Source organism: Mesoplodon mirus (genome assembly GCF_964341445.2).
Source record: "Mesoplodon mirus genome assembly, chromosome: 12".
In the NCBI taxonomy this organism is placed as follows: Eukaryota; Metazoa; Chordata; class Mammalia; order Artiodactyla; family Ziphiidae; genus Mesoplodon; species Mesoplodon mirus.
The window spans coordinates 4,262,039-4,285,454 of record NC_138988.1 but is presented as its reverse complement, the minus strand read 5'-3'; the positions used below and the strand labels follow the sequence as shown (position 1 = coordinate 4,285,454).

At 48.4% G+C, this 23,416-nt stretch overlaps 1 protein-coding gene across 3 annotated transcripts in view; it reads right to left on the bottom strand.

Annotated features, from left to right (window-relative positions):
- The window catches only part of NR2C2 (nuclear receptor subfamily 2 group C member 2), a 92,181-nt gene that overhangs the window by 6,146 nt on the left and 62,619 nt on the right, over positions 1-23,416 (bottom strand). For all 3 annotated transcript variants that reach the window (XM_082639179.1, XM_082639177.1, XM_082639178.1), the window contains 11 exons: positions 19,061-19,261; positions 16,834-16,936; positions 14,202-14,381; positions 13,184-13,331; positions 12,347-12,440; positions 8,799-8,932; positions 7,673-7,850; positions 6,469-6,590; positions 5,647-5,786; positions 4,249-4,386; positions 2,763-2,868 (listed from right to left, as the gene is read on the bottom strand). In XM_082639179.1, coding sequence (XP_082495305.1) covers positions 2,763-2,868; positions 4,249-4,386; positions 5,647-5,786; positions 6,469-6,590; positions 7,673-7,850; positions 8,799-8,932; positions 12,347-12,440; positions 13,184-13,331; positions 14,202-14,381; positions 16,834-16,936; positions 19,061-19,261 — 1,544 coding nt within the window. The remainder of the gene's footprint in view (positions 1-2,762; positions 2,869-4,248; positions 4,387-5,646; positions 5,787-6,468; positions 6,591-7,672; positions 7,851-8,798; positions 8,933-12,346; positions 12,441-13,183; positions 13,332-14,201; positions 14,382-16,833; positions 16,937-19,060; positions 19,262-23,416) is intronic.

Sequence of the window (23,416 nt, the reverse complement as noted above, 5' to 3'; positions counted from 1 at the left end):
TTATGTACAGATATGTTCCCTTCATTGTTTATAACAACTCTCCTCAGCCCCACCAAAAAGAAAAATCTGGAAACCTGTCAGAGGAGGGCAGGTTAAAATAAAGTATGGTGTCTCTATGATGTCTCCATATAATGAATCACTACATACTCATTAAAGAGGATAATAAAGGTCTATATTCATTGATAAGAATTCCATGACATATAGCGGAATAAAAACTTAAGAGGATGTGAGGGCTTCCCTGGTGGCTCAGCGGTTAAGAATCCCATGGGTTTGAGCGCTGGTCCAGGAAGATCCCACATGCTGCAGAGCAACTAAGCCCGTGCGCCACAACTTCTGAGCCCACGTGCCACAACTACTGAAGCCCGCGCGCCTAGAGCCTGTGCTCCGCAACAAGAGAAGTCACTGCAATGAGAAGCCCGCGCACCGCAATGAAGGGTAGCCTCCGCTCACCACAACTAGAGAAAGCCGGCGCACAGCAACGAAGACCCAACGCAGCCAAAAAAAAAAAAAAAAAAAAGCGGATGTGAAACAGCAAGTACAGCGTGACCTCATTTGCGTATATTCATTTGTATGTACGTGTGTAAATAAAGTACTTGGAAGGATGGTCACCAGAATGCTAATGGTTGACCTCTGGGTATATTGGGATTTGGAAGTGATTACATCAATTAAAACTTTTTATATATTGCTCTAATTTCCAGTGTTCTTTTAGCATTGTAATTAAAAATAAAGCAATAAGATTTTTATTTGGAAGGAACCCCAGGAGGGCACACCATGACCCTGTCCTGGCAGGTCACTGGACACTATCTGAAGCATCTCGTGGATGGGCCATTTCCACAGCCAGCACCCAGAGCGGTGGGCACCAGGATGCAAACTGCAGGGCCAGCCCAGTCTTGAAACGACTGACATTTTCATAAGTAGGGAAATGATGAAATTATGGCATCTCCTTAGCCATGGAAAATGATTTAGAAGAATGTATACATGCTCACTGAATATTAAGTGAAAAAAAGGTCACGAAACCTTATTTTCTGATTCCAATTGCACATACTAAGAAATTACTGGAAGTAAATACATAAAATGTTAACAGGGAAGTGGTATTTACAAAGAGCTAAAAGTTTTCTTTTTGCTTTCCAGAATGTTCTAATTTTTTTCTACAGTGAATGTTATTTTTAAAAGGGGAAAATATATTTGCATTATGAAAGCAGTATTCCAGCACAATCATCCATTTGCCCAGCCACGGTGTCTGGCAGCGCACCCAAAGGTGCCAAGGGGCCGACAGGCTGAAGGGTCTCGGGAGGTCAGAAAAGGCCAGTCAGGGAGGACATCTAGCTGGGCCTTAGACGCTGGCTAAGGTTCCTGTCAGCAGAGATGCAAAGGATGGGAGAGGATTTCAGGAGGAACAAACAGCGTGAGAAAAGGCCTAAGGATGGGACAGACTAAAGCCATGACTGTATAAAGAGGACGCAACCATTCCAGGGCCTTTTCTTTGGGAACTGAGTGTTTCTGAGTGCTATGAGAGAGCCCCCACCCCCAGCTCTCATTTCTGGCCCCAAATCACCTACCTGGCTTGCCCTCTTCTCCCCCAGGGTCCCTGACTGGACCAGGAGTAGTGACTCAGGACTTTTTCAGAAACATCTACTTTCAAAGGCCAGAGAGCTGCCATCGTCAAGGCAATTCCCGTGTGCTGGGGCTCTGCCAGCAGCCCCAGAGGAGCCTTTTCAGCCTCTTCTGGTGTGGATTGGGCCCAGAGCCTCCTCAGGGGACAGCACGCCCACATGCCTGGCTGTATGAGCTCTGGTGTGGGTGTGTTACCACTTTGTACGCATTGAGGCTGAAGCCATTCTAGATTCATTGTGAGGTCTTCAGTGACTCCAGTAGAAAATGGATCCTGCTTTGGCAAAAGCTGTGTCTGGCCATGGCGGCGTGCCTAAAGCAGAGGCAGGCTCTCTGCCAGCCGGGCCCGCCACAGGCCCCCAGTCACACCAGAGAAACTGTCCCCCTGGGGCTGGGGCACTCAGGCCCACAGGGCACCTACTGACTGAGGTCTGTCTGTGCAGAGTACAGGATCGGGGGAAGGTGGGGAGGGAAACACTATGCTTGACAGGCCCCAGAAGTTCACATAGCCTCCAGTGGGTTAGAAGAGGTCACGGGCAAAGAGCTCTCCCACTCCTCAGCTGGAGGGAAAGCCTGCCAGCACATTCTGCCCTATTTCAGAACAACTTACCTGGTCAAAGCTGCATGAGAAAGGCGTACAGATAACATATTTTCCCTGCTGCCCAAACATTATAAATTTTCACCCAAATAAAGGAACTTGAAAAAATCAGTTTACGTGAGGATTAAATTACTACTTTGTCGAACCCAGTCACTCTTTCTAGGGGTCAGATTTGGCTTCTGTCAAGGAAACCCTTTTGTCTAGCACCGTCTCCTCAGTGAATGTGGGGCAGAAGGGCAGGGCTGCCGACTGTTCTGGACAAGCGGAGTCTCCGTGAGAGCTCATCTCACACACAACATCAGCCCCAAAGGAGATCAAGGCTCTCAACCCCTCAAATTAAAGAGCAACAACCCAAGGTCTCACCCAGTCACCCAGCAACACTGGGATGGCCTGGGACTCCTGACCCTCCCCACTCCATTTTCAGCCGTAAAATGCAAGAATTAAAGTGTGATCAAATGGAGGCTCTACCAGGCTGCCAGAAATGGGAAGGCCAATGTAACTGATATCTGCAGCTACAGATCCAGCCTCGCCCCATCGTGCCCGTGTGCCTCACCGGTAGGTGTCTTCCGAGTAGGTTTTCTGAACATAGTCCTGCAACTCCATCTGTGCCTTTTCTTGGAATTTTTCAATCTGGCTTGTGCTGGTCAAACCTGGATGATCTGAAAAAATAAAAGTACCCCAAATTGTCTTCTGTATTTGGAAAGCCTCATTTGCAGACTTCTCAGTACTTATTTTTAGTAAAACTTCTGACAAATTTCTCAAGTGCAATAGATTGAGCTCTGAAGGCTGGTCTAGTTTGCATACTCTTGCTAGAACACTGGCTCTTCCTCTGTGCTCTGCCACGACCTGAAGGTTCCCAGGAGAGGTGTGGCCCCTGGGTGCTCACACCAGCCTCAGCAGCCCCACTGGGGCTGGTTCTAGACCTGTGGCTTCCTTCCTTACTCCAGACAACATATACCACATGAAATTAGAAATTACCATCTGCTCTCTAGATATTTAATCCCATAGTGTCTCCCACTTTTATTAGCTATTTTGTTATTCATGAGCAGGGGGCCGGGGCAGCGGGACAGAGAGGTTAAGCTGCGTCCACCCCTGCTGTCGAGGACAACAGTCACCAAGTGGCCTCTCAGGAGGCTCAGAGAGAACAGCTGACGGGGAGTGAGTGAGGCCAGCCCAGTCGACTCTTACTTTCCACCAACAGTCTCGCTGCCTCTTCTTCATCTGCTGTGACCACACCTTTTGGCAAGCCCTGCAGCTGCTGCTGCTACCGTCCTACAGAGACTGTGGGTAAACTTGTGCAGTTTCGATCTGTACTGGATTGTAAGTGCTAACATACCTAAAAATTAGCAAAGAGCAAAACAGAACAAAACAAAAAAAGGACACTGGGTGGTAGTATAGTCATCCCTCGGCATCTACAGGGGATTGGTTCCGAGAACCCCCCATGGATACCAAATCCACTGATGCTCATGTCCTTTACATTAAATGGTATAGTATTTGCATATAACCTACACATATCTTTCCTTATACTTTTAAATCACCTCTAGATTACTTCTAATACCTAATACATTATAAATGCTATGTAAATAGTTGTACCTAGTTGCTGGTGCATGGCAAAATAAATTTTGCTTTTTGGAACTCCTGGAATATATTTTTCCTTGAATATTTTTGATTCACGATTGGTTGAATCCACTGATACGGAACCCGTGGACACAGAGGGCCAAATGTGTACTCAACTTTGTTTGCCGTAGTCTTATTTAGCCAATGGCTTAGTTAGGATACAGATGATATCTATTTAGCATATGAAGTTACCCGGCACTACAGCATATTTCTTTGGTAATATAAAGACAGGACTTTAAAAGAATGTATGTATTTATCTTAGCTAGCAAAGCACATATATTATGGGAACATTCAGTCACACACAGTGTGGCAGGGCTCTCTCTACACTGCTGACAACCCGACAAACATGCTCATGTTCAGAAATATCAGTACACACAGGTGGAAAACAGTCGTTGAGTGACTGTGACCACTGCATATCTTACCGGGGCTAAAGAGAACTATAGCTTTAAGGTATGCATACTCATAGCCGTCTATATCCAGCTTCGCCATACTGTTACAGAACTCCTGAAGCTTCCAGATGTGCTCCATGACTTGCTTTATCCGGTCGCCAGAAAGTTTATCTAGAAATCAACATCACAGATCCTCTGAGAAAGGCTAATGAGAGCAATAACATGAGCTTCTTTGAGGGGCCACAGATTGAAAAAAATGAGAGAATAGTTTCACTTTTAAATGAAAAACCAGTTATCTCAAGAGCCTCATTTTCCAGTTATAGGTGAAGTGACAACAGGCACCCAGATTCCACTCTGTTAATATTCTGCCTCAGTAACGACCTCCGAGACCAGCGATTCTCCCCGGCCCCACCCTGGGCAGCACCTTTGGCCTGCAGGTGCTGAAGGCCCACATGCCAGTTCTTATCAAGGTCAATTCTTTCCAAGTCTCTGCAGGCACTGAATAAATATTTGCCAACCTGAACACATTGGCATTTTTTAGTTGTCAAAATAATTTTATCTGTTGTCTGATTTAGTCTTCATGACAGTATCTTGCTGAAGGCAGTATTATTATATTCAGTTAAAAATAAAACTAAAGCTCGTTTGCGAACAAACCTAAAATTCAATAAAATGTTACAGGGTTTTAAAAATCACCATTATATAACTATTCCAAAGGAATAACTAGAAAAACGAAGGTGTGACTAGGTGACTCACACTCCTAGGTCTCAAACACTGGGATGCCTGATTAAAAGAGCAATTCAACTCCACCTCAGATGCAAGTGTGATCTGCAGGGATAGTCTAGACCCTGGGCAGCGTGGGCTCCCTTGACAGTGTCTTCAGTGTGCCACGGATGTGCAGCTTGTGGAGACCGCCCAGGCTACTCCCCAGTCCTGATACGGCTGGGACCTGACCACCCGATGTCAGGTGGTTGCACAGATCTCATAATAAGAGACTCACTTGTTCATTCATGCCCTGGACTAGGGGGTCACATGACCCAGGTCTGTGCCCCAGTCCCCAGCTCTTCCACTTGCTGCTTTATCCCAGGCAAGCCAGGGACCTTACTGGGACCTGGTCTTCCCATATGTAACCCTGATATAACAGTTTCTACTTTACAGGGTTGTGAGGATTTGTGAGATACATGAAAGGGCAACCTGTCAATGAAGTTGAAAACAGAAGCTGTGACTATTCTGAAAACATCACTCAACGTCTGTATGTCGGAAATCAGCACCTTTTCCCAATTATTTTTTTCCTTTCCTCTTCATTATGTGAAAAGAAGGCAGTCGGGTAGAAATTTAAACATTCTGACAGGTAAGGGACGCTGTGGGACACAGGCTGGCTAAGCGGCGGGCCAGCCGAGACCGAGCCGTCCTTGCCCGCAGCCCCCGCCCTACCTTCCTGGATGCTGTTCTGCAGGTGGTTGACAATGGCGGCCAGGATGGTGGAGAGGCTCATGACTTGGGCGCACTGGGCCAGGCCGAGGGTGAAGAGCTCGTTCCAGCAGGCCCGCACCAGGCTGGTGTTGCAGTCCTGCCTGGGGACACAGAGGCGTGGTGGGTGCGGGGGCCGGTGGCACTCCTCCAAGCCCCCGCGTGTCCCAAACAAGTCGTGTCACCATGTATTTGCCGAAGGCCTATGGAATGCCCAGGATTGTTCTTCACAAACACCACTGTCCGTGACTGCCTTAATTGAAGTCCCTCTGAAGAGAAACTATTCCCTTAACAGCCCTGGTGTGGTTCTGTCACAAAAGGCTGCAGTGATCAAAGGACTGAGAGCCGAGGGTGGGCTCCGAAAGGTACAGACACACCCAGCCTGCCAGGGAGGAGCTGGGGCTGCAGCAGGGAGGAGGGGGGAATCTACACTCAGGACAGCACGGCTGATGCACCTCGAAACAATCTGTCTTCATCTCAGAAGCCCCCAGACGCAGTACCCCGTATTTGTCTCAAGATCACAGGACGACTCCTGCCTTCCATTCCACTCCATCCCCTGCTCCTAGCACCAAGTCCAAGGCACATGGAGAAGGCATGATAAAGGTCTGAGGAACATTGCAGCCTTGGCCACCAAGGTTGTCCCCTTGCTACCACTCCACCAACTGTATTTAACAAGCAAATCGGGGCAAAGGAACAAACTGGAAGGGCCCTCAGAGATCTTCCAGGCCATTCCTAGAGCAGGAAAAGCCCTGCCCAAGGATACACACGGAGAAAAAAGCCACTTACCCAAGTGCCTGAAAGGCCGGGATGGACCTGGCCCAGTGCATGGAGAGGAAGAGCAGGCGGGACGCGGACTCGCAGATGTAGTGCACATTGAGGTACTCGGGCATCGGGCTGGGCATCGTGAGCTGGGAGAGAAAGCACACAGCACGGGGGTGACCAAATGACGGGGGCAGCTTGTCAACACCAGTCTCTGACACTGAAGCCCCCGTGCAGAGCATCCTTGTGAAGCATACGTCCTCTGCAGGGGGGCCGGCACTGACTCCCTGTGGGGTCCTGCCCAGTGAACTAGGGTCTGATGGCCCCTAGAATGTGGGAGGACGGGGACCTCCCAGCTTAGCCACACAAAAACATACATCTCAACTCTGCTTCAACTACACTGGTACTTGTTCTAAGGCAATTCCATTTTGAGCCACAGGTTCAAGTCTAACTCAAACTCAGGGACGGGTCAGCTCCACAGGTTAGCAGGGATTTGGCAGGTGGCCTCAGGGAACAGTGAATGAGAGCCGAGCAGGAGCCCTGATGGCAGGAGGAGTACACACCACCACCAGGATGTCGGGCTGGGTTCCAGGAGCCCCACTGTCTAGAAGAGGCTTGAATGCCTCTGAAGCTGGAATCCCACTGGTGACCTGTGTTCTTGGCACCCTTGGACAACTATGGGCAGGGATTCAGTCTTCCTAAGTGATTGGCCAGATCTCTCTAGTGGAGAATACGAGGGGAATTGAAGACTCAATCTGCAGACCTAGAGACCAGGGGCTCAGGGAGCCTGGCAGTGTCCTGGAGAAGTGAGGCCGGGGAGGTGAGTGCAGGGAAGACCGTGAGGACCTGACCAGTCTTCAAGTATATCTGAGATCTACTTTCTGTGGCTCTAGCGGTCAGGCCCAATGGCTGGGAAAGCCTGCTGGAACAGACACAGGGCCTGCCTGAGCCTATGCTGAAGCCAGGTCATCATGGGAAGGCGGATGGCAGAGCCGCCTGCATCAGCCTGTCTTGGCAGTGACAGGTGGCCATGCCTGCTTCAGGGTTACCGGCAAAGCCAAACAGCCAAGTGAGCAAGACAGTGAAAATGCTTCATAATGGGAACACTGTTCTGGAACACAAGATCCTGATCAAACACAACCGTATGAAAAATGAGCTCACTTCAAGGTTTGATTTTTTTAACTGAGACCAGCCTGGGCACAGAGCTCCTCTCCCAGCTACACACACTCACCTTAAATGTGACGTGAGTGTCTGAAAGGAGGGGGCCTTCGACCTCAATGATGGGTGTGGACTGGTCTCTGCTGATGACGTGGATGCTCCCTCCTCCACTGCCGTCTATCCCGTCCGCCAGGCTTGGAGGTGAGGAGCTGTCTGTGGTGTTAAGTGCTTTAGCTAAGGTGTCGAAAGCCCTGCGAGCAAAAATGTAGCAAGCGTTGTGAGTCCACAGCTTCTATGAGAAGAGCTCTAGCTGACACGTAATTTAGGGAACAACACATTGGGGAAAAGATAATTAACTGTGACTTGCTGAGAGGGGCAGCGGCTTCCACATGCTGTCTCCATGGTGCCTTGGGTGCTAAGCCAGATATTTATTTTCACACATAATTTCTGTTTTTTACAACTACTCTCCAAGGTAGAATTCTCTCCATCTTACAGATGTGAAAGTTAACTTTTCCAAGACCACCCAACTAGTAAGTGGTAGAACCAGAATTCGACCTAACTCAAATCCCATCCTCTTTCCATTGGATCCAGATTTTAATTTTCTACCAGACCACAAGTGAACATGAGGACTGGTGCACCTGAGTGGCCCTGGCCATGCACCTGCCTGGCCTGGCAAGAGGGGCAGGAGTGGCCGGTCCAATAGGAAAGGAGCAAACCTAGTGGCCCAGCTGCAAAGAGAACACACCCTTGGCAGCGGGCACAGGTGTCTGGACCAGCTGGTGCCATCTAACAGCTAATCTCTGTCTACCCTGATGAATCGATTTAAGCTCTAAACTCAGTACTTGGAAAAAAAGATACATAAGATAAACAGAAGTGGGAAAGGGGATGCACTACTGATGTTTAGGCACCATAAGCAGTGACCAATACAAGTAACATCTCTTCCCCTGTTTCCACTGAGTTACTCAATTTAGTTTATTATCTGGAATGAAAAGAGTTTTTAGACTGTTTTATATTGTGTAATAAAATAGGTCCACATTCCCATAGTTAAAATTTGAAAGAAGACAGACATGCAGGGGCACTGGGACAATTTTGCAATCCTTGATTAAATACAGGGTGGGTGTCAAAATGCTGCCACCCACCCTCACAACACCGCACCTGTGTGTATGTCAGGAGGGGCCTCCACCCTCATGGGTTCATACCGAGTAATCTCACTTGCAGACTGGTCCTCTGGCTGCATTTCTGAAGTGTCACCATTGTTAAGGGATTCACTTAGGTTGGCAAGGGAAGTTACTACATTTGCCAGTGTGCCCAGGGCTCCCTGGCTTGTTTCAGCCTGTTAATCAGAAAATAATAATATTAAAGATGAACACACATACAAGACTCTCAGGGCAATGAAGGTTTAATGTTGCTTTAAAAACAGCTTCTATGGGGGTATGGATATGATGGGGCAGTGAGAGGAAGAGCTTTTTGGTGATGAAACAGTTCTGTATCTTGATTGTGATGGTAGTTACACAAACATACACATGCGATAAAATGACAGAACAAAAACAGATAAGCTGGATGTCACCAAAATTTAAACTTTTGTGCTTCAAAAGACATTATCAAGAAAGTAAAAAGACAATCTCTCTCTCCCCACATACAAAACACAACCCAGAGAATGGGAGGAAATTTTTGAAAATTATACATCTGATAATGATTTAGTAGCCAGAATATCTAAAGAACTCTTACAGCTTAATAAGAAAAAGACAAATAAGCTAGTTAAAAATACAAATAAAAACCACAGTGAGATATCACTTTATACCTACTAGGATGGTCACAGTGAAAAAGACAGATAACAACAAGTGTTGACGAGGATGTGGAAAAATTGGAACTCTCATATGCTGCTGGAAGGAAAGTAAAATGGTGCAGGCGCTATGGTAAACAGTGTGGCGATTCTTCAAAAGTTTAAACGTAGAGTTGTTATATGACAACAGCAATTCCATTCCCAGGTACATATGTAAGAGAAATTAAAACATATGTGCAGGGCTTCCCTGGTGGCGCAGTGGTTGCCGATGCAGGGGGACACGGGTTCGTGCCCCGGTCCGGGAAGATCCCACATGCCGCGGAGCGGCTGGGCCCGTGAGCCATGGCCGCTGAGCCTGCGCGTCTGGAGCCTGTGCTCCGCAACGGGAGAGGCCACAACAATGAGAGGCCACCGTACCACAAAAAAAAAAAAAAAAAAAAATATATATATATGTGCACAAAAAACCTTGTACACAATGTTCACAGCAGCATTATTCCTAATAGGGAAAAAGTAGAAACAACTCAAATGCTCATCAGCTGACGAATGGATAAATAACACATGATATAGCTACTCAATGGCATATTATTTGGCAATAAAAAGGAATGAAGTACTGATACAGGCCACAACATGGATGAACCTTGAAAACATTATGATAAGAGAGAAGCCAGTCACAAAAGGCTACATATTGTATGATTCCCCTTACATGAAATGTCCAGAATTGACAAAACCATAGTCAGAAAGTGAGTGGCTGGCAGGGGTTGGGAGTGGGAAGAAGGGGCAGTGACTGCTTAATGGGTTCAGGGTTTCTTTTTGGGGTCATGAAAATGCTCTGGAATTAGAGAGTGGAATTAGATAGTGGGGATGGTTGTAACAATCTTGTGAATATACTGAAAACCACTGAATTGTACACTAAAAGGGTAAATTTTTTGGTATGGGAATTACATCTCAACTAAAAAAAAAAAAGAAAGCCAAAGATAAACAAACAAACAAACCAAGATACGTATACAAACATGTCTGCTGTCTCCTTTTTTTTTTTTTTTTTGCGGTACACGGGCCTCTCACTGTTGTGGCCTCTCCCGCTGTGGAGCACAGGCTCCAGACGCACAGGCTCTGCAGCCATGGCTCACGGGCCCAGCCGCTCCGCGGCATGTGGGATCCTCCCAGACCGGGGCACAAACCCGTGTCCCCTGCATCGGCAGGTGGACTCTCAACCACTGCGCCACCAGGGAAGCCCTGTCTGCTGTATCTTGATTATAAAAATGAAAAACTAGAATCAGTAGAAAAGATCATAAACAGAGATGTGGTTAATAAATCACAGAACCACCACATAACAGAATATCATGCAGCTGGTGAAAGATGTAGGTCGTCATGATAGATAAGTTGAAGGGTGAAGAAAAGAAAAAGAACGATACCCACCCCCGTCCCCATATCCTGCCCTGGTCCTGATCCTGTGCTATGGCTCTGCAAGACACGGCCTCCGGGAGAGGCTGGGTGAAGGGAGCATGCAGCACTGCAGTACTTTGTATTTATTCAAAGTAAATGACTTTGAATGTATAACTGTTTCATAGTAAAAAGTTTAAAAATCAGCTTCTGAAAACAGCTACCTTTAAGGGGCTCTGCTATGTTCTATTATTCATGACAAGCTTCTGGGGTGGGTCCTGTCACTTCCACGTCCTGGAAGAGTGGCGGGTAGGGCCTGGCTATGACCCGCAGCTGCTGTCTTCACTACACCTCACTCACCACCGCACAGCTTTGTGCTCCTTCTGGATGCAGCGACCACAACAAGTCCTAGCAGTTAGCGTTTACGGAGTGGGCACTGCATGCTTTACCACATTAACTTACTCAGGTTTCCCAACACCCCTGCCTGGTGGGTGCTGGGGTGGGGATGGGAGGGCACAGGGTGGCCGGCTCTGTACCAGCCTCTGTGCGGGTGGCACACGGGACAGGGGCTGCGCAACCCCCTGCCATCAGGAGTTCAGGGTACTCGGGCCTTACTTTCAGGCTTATGGTGTGTCCACCCCACCAGGTGGTCAGTCACTGTCCTGCACGTCTGCCGGGTTAAGGCAACGAGCCAGGCATGATTCGTCACCACCGCCCGAGGACAACAGGCTCAAAGCCCAGCCAGGGACCGATGGGTGGAGGGCAGCTGTCCACCGGCTCTCATTTTTGCCTTTCCTTTCCCAGAAGAGGACGTTCCTTAACGCGCCACATGCGCGTGAGAGCAGACGAGAGGGGAGCCTGCAGGCCCAGCTCTGGCTCTGAGGGCAGCAGCAATGCCAGTGCTGTTCTAGGCTGCTCCTTCCAGAGCAGAGACTTTGGGGCTCAGTGGGGCTGCCGCCGCTTCATCGTTGCTCGAGTTACATCAGGGACAATAAGGTGAGAGAAGCGATGGGCTCCCTTGCCTGGATAAAACTGCCTCTCCTCAGGTATCTCCACGGGAGGCAGCCAGCTGCCTTTCTTGGGGTGACAAACATCTCTGTCTGCAAGTTGGATTCCCTGTAACTGACTTGCTCTGTCCGGGTTGGAGCTGCCAGAATCCTGGCTGGACTTCTTCCTGCAGGTCATCTAATAAAAAGGAACTAGGGACCTGCAGGTCATCTAATAAAAAGGAACCAGGGACTCCTGCAAAAGGCTATCTTAGGATAAGGAGCTCTTCCTGCCCGTAGTTTGCCAATGTGCATCCCTAGGGGGGAAAATCTTAGAAGTGAACCACAGAATTTTCACCAAATTGAACTCCAGACCCTGACATGTTAAGTGACCATGACCAGCCAGCTCTGAGTTGCCAAAAAGCCATTGGCATCCCTGAAACAAATCACAGCACGGCTGTATCAGAAGTAAATGGAGATGCAGAAGGCCATGGCCTCAACGTAGTCTGAAGGCCAAGAAGGTGGTGAGTGCATACATTCAGAGAAGCGGCCTGCACTGAGACATAAAAGTGGAGAAGGCATGAGGAGAGAACATCACCTTGGAATCTGTGGCCAGGAGAACCGTACCATCCTCACGTATCAAAGGCTGCTGGATGTTCACAAGCATCCCTGGATCAAGAAGACCTGTTTGTCTATTTAAGACATAAAGAAACCCAGAGTAGCTTCCAACATTTAATGCACAGTGTGATCAGGCTGCGTTTACCTGTCCCATCCACATCTGCAAGGCTGAGCAATAGAAAAGCTAACTAGACTCAGCCACTGAGTGACTCACCAACCCCCTTCTCTCTACAATGAGATGTGCAGAGCCGGGTCTGCAGCCTGAGACAGGATGACACAGACCGCACATCCCCCTGGGCTTCCACGTCCACTGCTGTGCCAGTAATGCTAACCTGATCTCAGAGTATCACCAGGGCATTCCCAACTCTAGCGCTTGCCATGATACATTTTGGATTTCTTGTTTCCCTCTTTCTGTTCCTTTGATAGATTACATGAAAAAAAAAACATATAAATTGACTTGTGGCACCATCTAGACCATCTGGATCTTAGGCCTTTTATCTCTACTGCAAAAAAGCCCCAATCCTGAATCATGGAACAACTGTTTTCCTGCAAGAATGATGCCTGAACTACAGCACATAATCCCAGCACCTGGGATAGGAGAAATTCTGACCCCATCCTGAATCAACCATCCTCAGGCCTGGACAGAGGTGTGACTAGAGTGGCTCCAAAAAGGGTGGGATAAGGCAAGATAAGACTCAAGGCTGTGGCCCTCAGGTGGGGAGCCACATAAGCCCCCCTTTCAAGGAATATCTGTGCTTCCCCTAATCAGCTCCAAAGGCTGATTACAGTGTCGCCCTTTGTCAACACAGGGACTGACCTTGCTCCATCTTTATCTGCCACAAATGTTGGTGTGGCTATCAGAGGACTTCTCAGGTCCTTCCGGATATAGATTTTCTCCGTTGAAGCAGCACAATTGCTTGGTTTCTCCCGCTGCACATCAAAGGGCTTCCGTTCACTCTGCACAGCTTAAATCACAACAGAAATACCCACGTTTAAAAACCACATCCTTCACGGGAGAGGTAGGAGTCCTCTTGACTAAGCCCACTGCTGTAAGGATAAGCTCAGTGCTAGACACGCCTGGCTCAACTTCCACAGTGGACTTCGCAGCCAAAGGAGAGAAAGGCTCAAAGCCCAAGTGTTGTCAAATCTAAAGGAGCTCAAGATGGCGGGTGCCATGGCCGAGAAAGGACCGAGTGGCGTTTGTGTGGGTATCATTCTGTCACTTCCTGCTGCTCACAGGACTCTCTCCAGGAGGAGAAACACCCACTCAGGTGGGCCCTTAACAGAGATCTGCCCATGCCCCACGTGGAAAAGGAAGCATCCTAATGCCCAACTCGAGCTGGACAGCTTCTGCTGTCAGTGGGGCTCAATTTTACGTGACACCAGTGACCTCTTCCTTCATCATCTGGTACAAGAGCAAGAAAACATGCCAGAAACAAATGAAGAAAACAGACCTTTGCAGAAGAAAGAAAAGAGGACCCCAGACGCATCATGTAAGGAAGGCAAGGGTGCTATTTCATGGATGGGGACCTGTGGCTCAGAGGCCACATGACTTCCCAAGGCCTCCCGGCTCCTGGGGGCAGGGCTGGAGCTGACGTGGTATCAGCTTTACCCCAAAGCCTGTGTTGATCCCACTCCACATGCTGCCTCCCAAATTATCTGGACTAGGTTTCCACTGTGGAAACCAACCAACCCTAGTGGTATCAGCACCGCATCACTGAGCTGACCCTGAAGGTGAACCAAAATGAAGCCTCAACAGATACTGTTGGCCAGGCATGGAAACCTCACTTTCGCCCCTCCTTATTAACTCATGTGGTTTTTTAATAGTTACTCACATTCCATCTTCATGCCCATCTCTAAGCATTTTTTCAGCCGGCAAAACTGACAGCGGTTTCGGTGGTGTTTATTGATGATGCAGTCTTGATTGCTCCGGCAGCTGTAGGTCAAATTTTTCCTTACGCTCCTTTTGAAGAAACCTTTGCAACCTTCACAACTGACAGCCCCATAGTGACGGCCTGAAAGAGAAAGGTAAGTCTATCGGGGACTGGTGTGCAGGGTCAGATGCCAGCAACCACGGGCCAACCACAGGCCTGAGCACTGAGCACGGCACCCAGGGCCTTCACATTTTTCTACCATCTTTAAAGTAGCCCTGTGAGGTCATGATGGACAAATGGAAGCTCAGACAGGTTATGCGGCCGCTGGTAAATGGCATGACCTCAATGCTCCGAGTGCACAGCAGTAGCTCGTGGATGATGGCTGGGCTGCACCGTCTGTTGTACTCACCGGGCACGGCTCTGCAGACCTGCCTGGTGAAGGCCCTCAGCTCCCCTGTCCCGTCAAGAGTGTCAAAGAGCAAACACAAGCTCGTGTTTTGTTGGCCCAAAGGGTCTCATCCTGCATTTACTCCCTCTGTGTGTATCACGTCCTGGGCCCCAGACTGACCCAGGGTGGGGAGCATGACTGTGTGAGCCCAGGCCAAAGGAAGGCCGCCAGTTCTTTTTTCTAAGCTTGTTTACTTTGGGGGGGTCTCTAAGTTCTAATTCCCTCCCACATTAAAAAGAGCCGTGGGCTTCCCTGGTGGCGCAGTGGTTGAGAGTCCGCCTGCCGATGCAGGGGACGCGGGTTCGTGTCCCCGTACGGGAAGATTCCACATTCCCACATGCCGCGGAGCGGCTGGGCTCGAGAGCCATGGCCGCTGAGCCTGCGCGTCCGGAGCCTGTGCTCCGCAACGGGAGAGGCCACAACAGTAAGAGGCCCGCATACCGCAAAATAAATAAATAAATAAATAATAAAAATAAAAAGAGCCACACATGAGTTTACCCTTCCTCACATTCCCAGCTGGGACCGCCCTCGCATATGCTCTCCTGGTTTGGTCTCAGGTAACCCAGGGTCGTAACTACACTGCAGGGTCCGAGTTCACAAGGTCATTGTGGACGGCAGCTGCAGAGCAACCCATGGCCCTAAGCTTTGGCGCATGGAGCCGTTCTCCAACTCTGCACTTAGAGGGTCTCAACTGTGTGCCTTTAAGAAGAGTCATGCTGAAATGACTCTGTGGACATCATTTTTCCTTCCTTGCAGTGGATTTCCTTGGGTTCTCTAGGCCTTAGAGTGATCTCTAATATCTGGAGACAATGGCACTGCAAGCCTGTCATGAGCTTTAAGCCCAGAAGGGAAAGCCAAGCAGATTCTGTGGCCTCTGCTATGCTCATGCTTCATTCACTTGTTTGAAAGTTTGCAGAATGTCTCTTCTTGCTGAGCAACAAGATGGGGATATAGAGATGAAGGGGTCAGACATGGTTCCTGCTCTTAAAAAAAGAGCACATTCTGGAGGGGAAGACAGGCCTGTAAGGAAGCAACTAGAAAAGAACACATACAGTGCCCAGAGATCTGAACAAAAGGGTGATGAGGACAGAGGCAGAGCTGGCCCCTGCCTGTGGGGCAGATGAGGGCTTCAGAGAAGGGGCGAGAGCACAGCACCTGAGGCATGAGCGGGCGGGGCTGGAGCTTCCGGCCTTCAGCTGGTGCTTGCCTGGGGTTGTCTTCCTCTTAAGAGGCTTGGCTCCTTTTTTTTTTTTTTTTAAACCACGACCACAAAGTATCCAAAGTTCCTATGAATGTAGTGACCAAAGAATAAAGCAGAACCAAGTGGTCATCTCAGGACTCAGGTCAGTGTCCCTAGCATCACTTACCCTCTATGGCTCCCACTGTTAGCAGGCTGAAGTCTGAGCTTTTGGGCCAGACATCTTCTTTAGTCTCCTTGTACCCACCTCCTAACCATGGAAGCTCAGGAGTGCTTCCCCAGAGACATGGTAGGTATGGATGTTAAACTCTCCAGGCCCTGGTCCCGCCAGCTGGAACACCCTTCTGCTTTACCTGACAGCACACACTCAACCATCAAGGTCACCAGTGTGACTTCAGGCCTTTCCTGACCCTGGGACTCCAGCCAGAATCACATGCCCCCTCCTGTTTATCACACTGGGTTATAGTGAGGGCATGACAGAGGCAGCTACAGTTAGGACGAGGGAGGGATAGACAACAAACACATCTTGTGAAACAGCAAAGAACTGAGCAGATATTAACCAGACTAATTAAATGATTGCTCTTTTTGGGGGGGGAGGGGGCAGGTGCATGGCATGTGGGATCTTGGTTCCCCAACCAGGGACTGAACCCTCACCCCCTACAGTAGAAGCGTTGAGTCTTAACTACTGGACCACCAGGGAAGTCCCAATTTCTTTCTTACTAGTACAAAAATAATTGACACCCAACCAAGATTTACAAATCACAGAAATAGTTTCTTGATTTTTCCTTTTGATTCTTATAATCTGACAAACTGATTTGCTTATTTACATCACCACCCCAATAAGGAGAGTGGAGTTCATGTTTTGAAACCTACAAGCCTCCCCCGTCCCAGATTTGGTGCATGATGTTGGCCCTGATGTGCACCCAGCATGGCCTTTGGTTACTCACCTGAGGCTTTGTCGCCACACACCACACAGTACTCTACCACCTGGGGCCGCTGGACGTCGGCCTTCCCCAGAAGACGCTCCACAGAAGCAGAGTCCGTGACGATCTAAGAAGAATCAGGAAATAAGCAGGGTGCTGATGAAAAAACAAAGCACTAAGCAAAGTCATGTTCAACTGTGAATTCCTAATCTCGGGTTTCTAAGAACTCTGGGCAGAACTGGGAAAATGCCACGTGACAACTGAATCTGCCACCAGGAATGGCATGGCCGCTCATCTGGACCAAGCCCCTTCAGTGGTGGTGGGTGGCAGTGGGCTTGTCCAGGGTCAGACACTGGTTTTCAGGGACCTACCCTCCTATCTGGCCACCCCAACCACCTAGGACTAGGGGCCGTGTGGGGACTCACGGCAGATGCTCCAACATGAAGATACTCAAGGTCTTCTTGGTTGCTTCTCTATTCTCATGAAACAGCTTGAAAGTACACAGAGAGGTTTACTTGGCAGAAAAATAATTAAGCTTTATTGACTAAATAACTAGCTCTCTCGTGAGGCAGCTGGGAGTGGAGGGACTAGGATAGGTGGCCTCTGAAACCTGTTATTTCTCCTTCATTTGTAGGTGACTTTCTAGGTGACCCACAGTGCTGCTCACTTGGAAGAGTAATGTAACTGGCTTCAACATGAAAAAGTGAAAAATAGCTGTTATTAAATCATGTACTAACAATGAGCCTTAAAATGATTTATGTACAGTGAGAATATATATAGAAATCATTATGTGCAATGACCTCTTATAAGACATGCAACAGAATCACCAGCCATCCTTTCAAAAACAAGGAGTCGAAGCAAGCAGGGAGGAACTCTGATTCCAGAGGATCAGATGTACACTAGGAAAGGAAGGATGAAGAAGTATTTACTAATGGCATTATGAGGTGTCTCAGAAGTACAGCTCTGGAAGCTGAACATATTGGTGTCCTGAACCCAGCTTCAGTGGAAGGAAAAAAAACCCTTTCCTTCCTGAATTTTCTCCATAGTAGAAATCTCCCTGCAAAACACATGGATTCTTAGCAGCATTATTCACAGTAAAGGTCAAAGCAACCTAAGTGTCCACTGACAGATGAATGGAAAAACCAATTGTGGTCTATACATACAGTGGAATATTATTCAGCCTTTAAAACGAAGGAAATTCTGACACATAATAAGACAAAACACAGATGAACCTTGAGGACATTCTGCTCAGTGAAATTAGCCAGTCACAAAAGGACAAATATTACAGGATTCAACTTATGTGAGGTCCCTATAGTAGTCAGACCCATAGGAAGTGGAATAGTGGTAGCCAGGGGCTGAGGGGTGGGGAACGGGAGTTGTTCAGAGGGGACAGAGTTTCAGTTTGGGAAGATGAAGAGTTCTGGGGATGGGTGGTGGTGATGGCTGATGAAGAGTTCTGGGGATGGGTGGTGGTGATGGCTGCACAACAGTGTGCATGTCCTTAATGCCCCTGAACTGGACACCTAAAAACTATTAAGATAGTAAATTTTATATGTTACCACAAATTTTTTAAAAACTTAAAAACCAGAACCAAACAAGGCCATGGATTGCACCCTGACCTGGACTAAACATGCTCCATGCTTGGCCACCATGGGACACTGGTCTTGAGTCCCTGCTTCTCTGAGTGTTGGACTTGGAAGTTCAATGCTTCCCAATAACCCTGCTCTTCTTCCAGCCCTTGCTCTCCTCCTTCCTGTACCTGCCCCAAGCCCATCCCGCCTGCCAGAGGAGGGAGAACCAGTGCAGAACGGAGGGGCCCACAGGCAGCAGGAACAAGATCAGAATAAAGAGCTGGGCCAGTCCGAAGTAAGAGTTAGAACAAGTCGGTCCTCATCTGACTGTGGTCAGCCCTTGGTAGTGCCCCTAAAGCATCACAGGCCAAGGGCTGCCACCACGTGGCCTTGGTTGAGAACAATTCTCCAGTGGCTCATGCCAACTGCTCAGGTCAGTCTCCTGTGGGGCCGCTGATTTGCTGGCTCAAATTCCATTCCATCTGAGCACTGCAGCGGCTGCCTTCTGGGCCTTGCCACTCATTTGCTGTTTTTTTACTTTAGCCGAGGCAGCAACCCACCATGTCTGAGGTCCCCAAAGGACCTACTAGAGATGGATTTGGCCTCCATGGTAGAGGTAAGAGTCAAGAACAAGTGCAGTAGCAGAAGTGCTGAAACAAACACTTGTCAACAGGTCTTACTTGGATCCTGCCAGGGACGAGGTTGTCCGAGGTGGTGAATATGAGCTGCTTGGCACTGGAGGTCTCCGGGGAAGCCAGGATCACCTTCCCAGTTCCAGCTCCATCTGGGCTGGTCAGGATGAACTGCTGCTTGGGGGAACCGGAGGCGTCCACTGCGGTGACTATCTGGATCTTCTGTCCTGTCTGCTGGTCTGTCACAATCTACAAGACACAACACGGAGGCTGCTCTCACGGAGCATGTGCAGTGGCTGCCAACGCCGGCCCGGAGTCAGTGCTGGTCCAGGACAGTTTCACCAGTGCCGGTGAAATGGGAAAGAGAAAACAACAGGGAGCTTTTCAGAAACTGGTTTTCATACAGCTCATTTTATTCTAGGATGATATCATCCCTCCTACTTTTAGAATTAAAATGCCCTTTGGAAGTGGAGGGAAGGGAAACTGTATGAAGGTGGTCAACTTGAAGTTGTCCGGAGAGTAAATCCTTAGAGTTCTCATCACGATGAAAAAAACACTTTTTTCCTTTTTATTTTTTCTACATGTATATGAGATGGTGAATGTTAACTAAACTTGTGGCAATCATTTCACAATATATGTAAATCAAGTTATTATGTTCTACACCTGAAACTTAGTGCTGCATATCAATTACAGTTCAATAAAACTGGACAAAGAAAGGCCCTTTCTGTTATGAAATGAAGACAGTAATAAATAGTAGATGATAGGTTTAACTAAAAAAAAAAAGAAAAAAAAATCCTTGTCCTAGGCATAATAAGAAATGTGGGCAACCCTAACTTTTTTTGCGGGGGGGGGGGGCCACACTGCACGGCATGCGGGATCTTAGTACCCTGACCAGGGACTGAATCCAGGCCCACTGCAGTGGAAGCGTGGAGCCCTAACCACTGGACCACCAGGGAATTCCCTACCCTAACTTTTTGAAACCCCCAAACCTGAGAATGGCTGCTTTAAAGGGCTATTTCTGAAGGGAAGATCCTATAAATAATCCTGCCTTGGAGTGACAGAATGCAGGGAGCCCCTTGCGGACACACATCCAACTTCTCCCACCTCTTGACTCTGAGGTCTCTAAGCATAGAGATAACACCTGTTTCAGGGCTGCATCCCCAGGGCCAGCACAGGGCCTGGCACATGGAGAGAAGATGTGAATAAAAGACTGTGGAAGCCCTGGAGGCAGTGGGCGCTGACTCCGGAGAAGCCCTGATCCTCATTTCTCCAGGGACGGCCACCAGTCATGAGGCCCACTGCCATAGCTCACCTCTTCCCTGCATCCCTGCCTAAGTGCATCAGTCACAATTAAGATAGCTGCTACGTAAGAGCGACTTCTCTTATTCCTGGTCGTGAAGTTCTTTGAAGCTGTTCTATCCCGTTCCTGTCTCTCTTCCAGACCAAGTGCCCAACTTGGAGCATGGGGCCACCTTTTCTCTGAGGACCCCAGCAGGCCCTCACTGCAGACAGGACTCTTGGGGTGCGTGCGCTGGCCCTTGGGAAAGGGAGACATACTGTGTCTCTGGTTGGACCCCAGCTCCCTACAGAACATTTATGGACATGTCTGGAATCTGCAACACCTCTTGATAGAACTGCTTTGGGTCATGGCATCCCAAGGTTCAGACAGCAAACTCACACAGAGTCCTACAGCTTTGCGAACAGTCCAATACAGAAAATCCAACGATGCTGGTAGGTTCAAAAGAAAATGACACAAGCAAGGAAAGAGTCAATTACTTAACACGTGTTTACTGGGCACCCACTAGGTGACCAGCACTATTCTCGGTACTAGAGATGCAAGTGTGAACACGGCGGGGAGCTCGCCTGCTAGAGGAAAGACAGACTGTGCACCCTGCCGTGAAGAGTTCAGTCAGCGCCCAAGTGCCACAGAGGAAACAAAAAAGCAGGGTAATGGACAAAACACGACATGGGGAAGGAGGCAGGGGAGCAGCTTCAAGAGGAAAGACCTCTCTGAGGGAGTGACAGTGGACAAAGACCCAAATGAGGCAAGAGAGGAAGCCGTGCAGAGATGTGACAGAGTGGGTTGCAGGCTGAGGGCCCAGTGAATGCAAGACCAGAGAGCCACAGGCTGGACACGAGTCCCAGCACATCATCACTTCCAAGTGAATGGCCAAAAGACCTTTAAGGGGATTCCCTGGTGGCGCAGTGGTTAAGAATCTGCCTGCCAATGCAGGGGACACAAGCTCGAGCCCTGGTTCAGGAAGATCCCACATGCCACAAAGCAACTAAGCCCGTGCACCACAACTACTGAAGTCTGTGCGCCTAGAGCCTGTGCTCCGCAACAGGAGAAGCCACCACAATGAGAAGCCTGCGCACCACAATGAAGAGTAGCCCCCGCTCACTGCAACTAGAGAAAGCCCGTGCGCAGCAAAGAAGACCCAGCCATAAATAAATAAATAAAATTTAAAAAACAAAACAAAACTGATAGGACTGCTGAAAAGAAATAGAGTAATCAACCATTATAGTTGGAGTTATCATCACTCCTCTGTCAGCGACTGACAGATCAAGCAGGCAGAAAATCAATAAGGATATAGTTGACCTGAGGAGCACTATCAACCCCCTTGATATAACTGACATGTATAAAGTCATCCATCTAGCAACAGTAGAATATACATTCTTCTCAAGCCTGCGTGGAACATTCACTAAGACAGACCACATTCTGGGCCACAAAGACATGTATCAAACACACATATATATATCAAAATATATAGCTTGGTGTGTAAGGAAACGGGCACTCTCATACCAGGCTGGTGGGAGTGTAAGTTGGTGGAACCTCTTTGGAAGGCAGTCTGGCAACTACTGTCAAAACTACACATAAGGGGGCCTCCCTGGTGGTGCAGTGGTTGGGGGTCCGCCTGCCGATGCAGGGGACACAGGTTTGTGCCCCAGTCCGGGAAGATCCCACGTGCTGCAGAGCGGCTAGGCCCGTGAGCCATGGCCGCTGAGCCTGTGCGTCCGGAGCCTGTGCTCCGCAACGGGAGAGGCCACAACAGTGAGAGGCCCGCGTACCGCAAAAAAAAAAAAAAACTACACATAAGGGACTTCCCTGGTGGCGCAGTTGTTCTGAGTCCGCCTGCCAATGCAGGGGACACGGGTTTGATCCCTCTTCTGGGAAGATATCACATGCCGTGGAGCAGCTGAGCCCGTGCATCACAACTACTGAGCCTGCGCTCTAGAGTCCGTGAGCCACAACTACTGAGCCGGCGCGCCTAGAGCCCGTGCTCCGCAACAAGAGGCCACCGCGATGAGAGGCCCACACACCGCGGTGAGGAGTGGCCCCTGCTCGCTGCGGCTAGAGGGGGCCCATGCAACAACGAAGACCCAACACAGCCAAAACTAACTAACTAAATAGAAGATAACATTCCTTCTTAAAAAACAATAAAACAATCCAAAAAAACTACACATGACACACTCTTCCAGCAATCCTACTTTGAGGAACTGATCCCACAGAAATACTCTCACATGTCCTAAATTAAGCAGGTAAAGGTTATTTATTGCAGCATCCAAAAAATGGGATATCAAACCGCCACTCAAGAGAAAGAGGCAGCTTATTTGTACCACAGGGAAATACCTCCAAAAGAGAGTGAAGTGCAAAGCAGTGTGGGCAGAAGGTGGACAGGAGTGTAACAATATGCTGTATTGTTCACATGTATGCTTGCAGGTGTAGATGCAGAGCCCATCTCTCGAAGAATGAATATGCAATATGGTAACAGTGGCTTTTCTTGGGAGAGACGTAAGTGACTCCACGAAGAGGGAGGGAGGGAGACTTGTCTTTTACTCTGTATGGTGTAACTTTGTTACAGTGTGCAACTACTACCCAGTCAGCACATACAAACAGACAACTCCTATGAGTACCTGAGAGGGGCCACTAGAATATTAGAGCAAGAAAGGAAATATCAGATGGTTGTGGATGGAGAAAGGACAAAGAACAGGTACTGGCTGCTCAAGAAGGATGTGCAGAAATAAAGAGCTGGTGGAAGAGAGACCTAGGGAAGGAGGATGCTACAAGAGCCCAAGATGCAGTCCCCTGGGGAATGTAATAAGGATTTCAAACTTTAAAAAAACATATAAACAGCAGAAGTCTTTTCTAGTAACATGTGAAACCTCAAAAAATAAAGTAGATAAAAAAGCACTGTATTATATAAATGTATTTTATAAGCTCAAATTTAAACATTTCCTTCAGTCACACAATGAGTATAATTACACTCTCCCGAAAACATAAATGTGAAATGCGGAGTGTGGAGGAATAGCTCTGGAAAACCTTAAAATCCACGGAGATGGCAAAAGAAGGTTTAAGCCAAGATCTGCCCCAAAGAAAATGAACATAAGATTACAAGTGAGTGC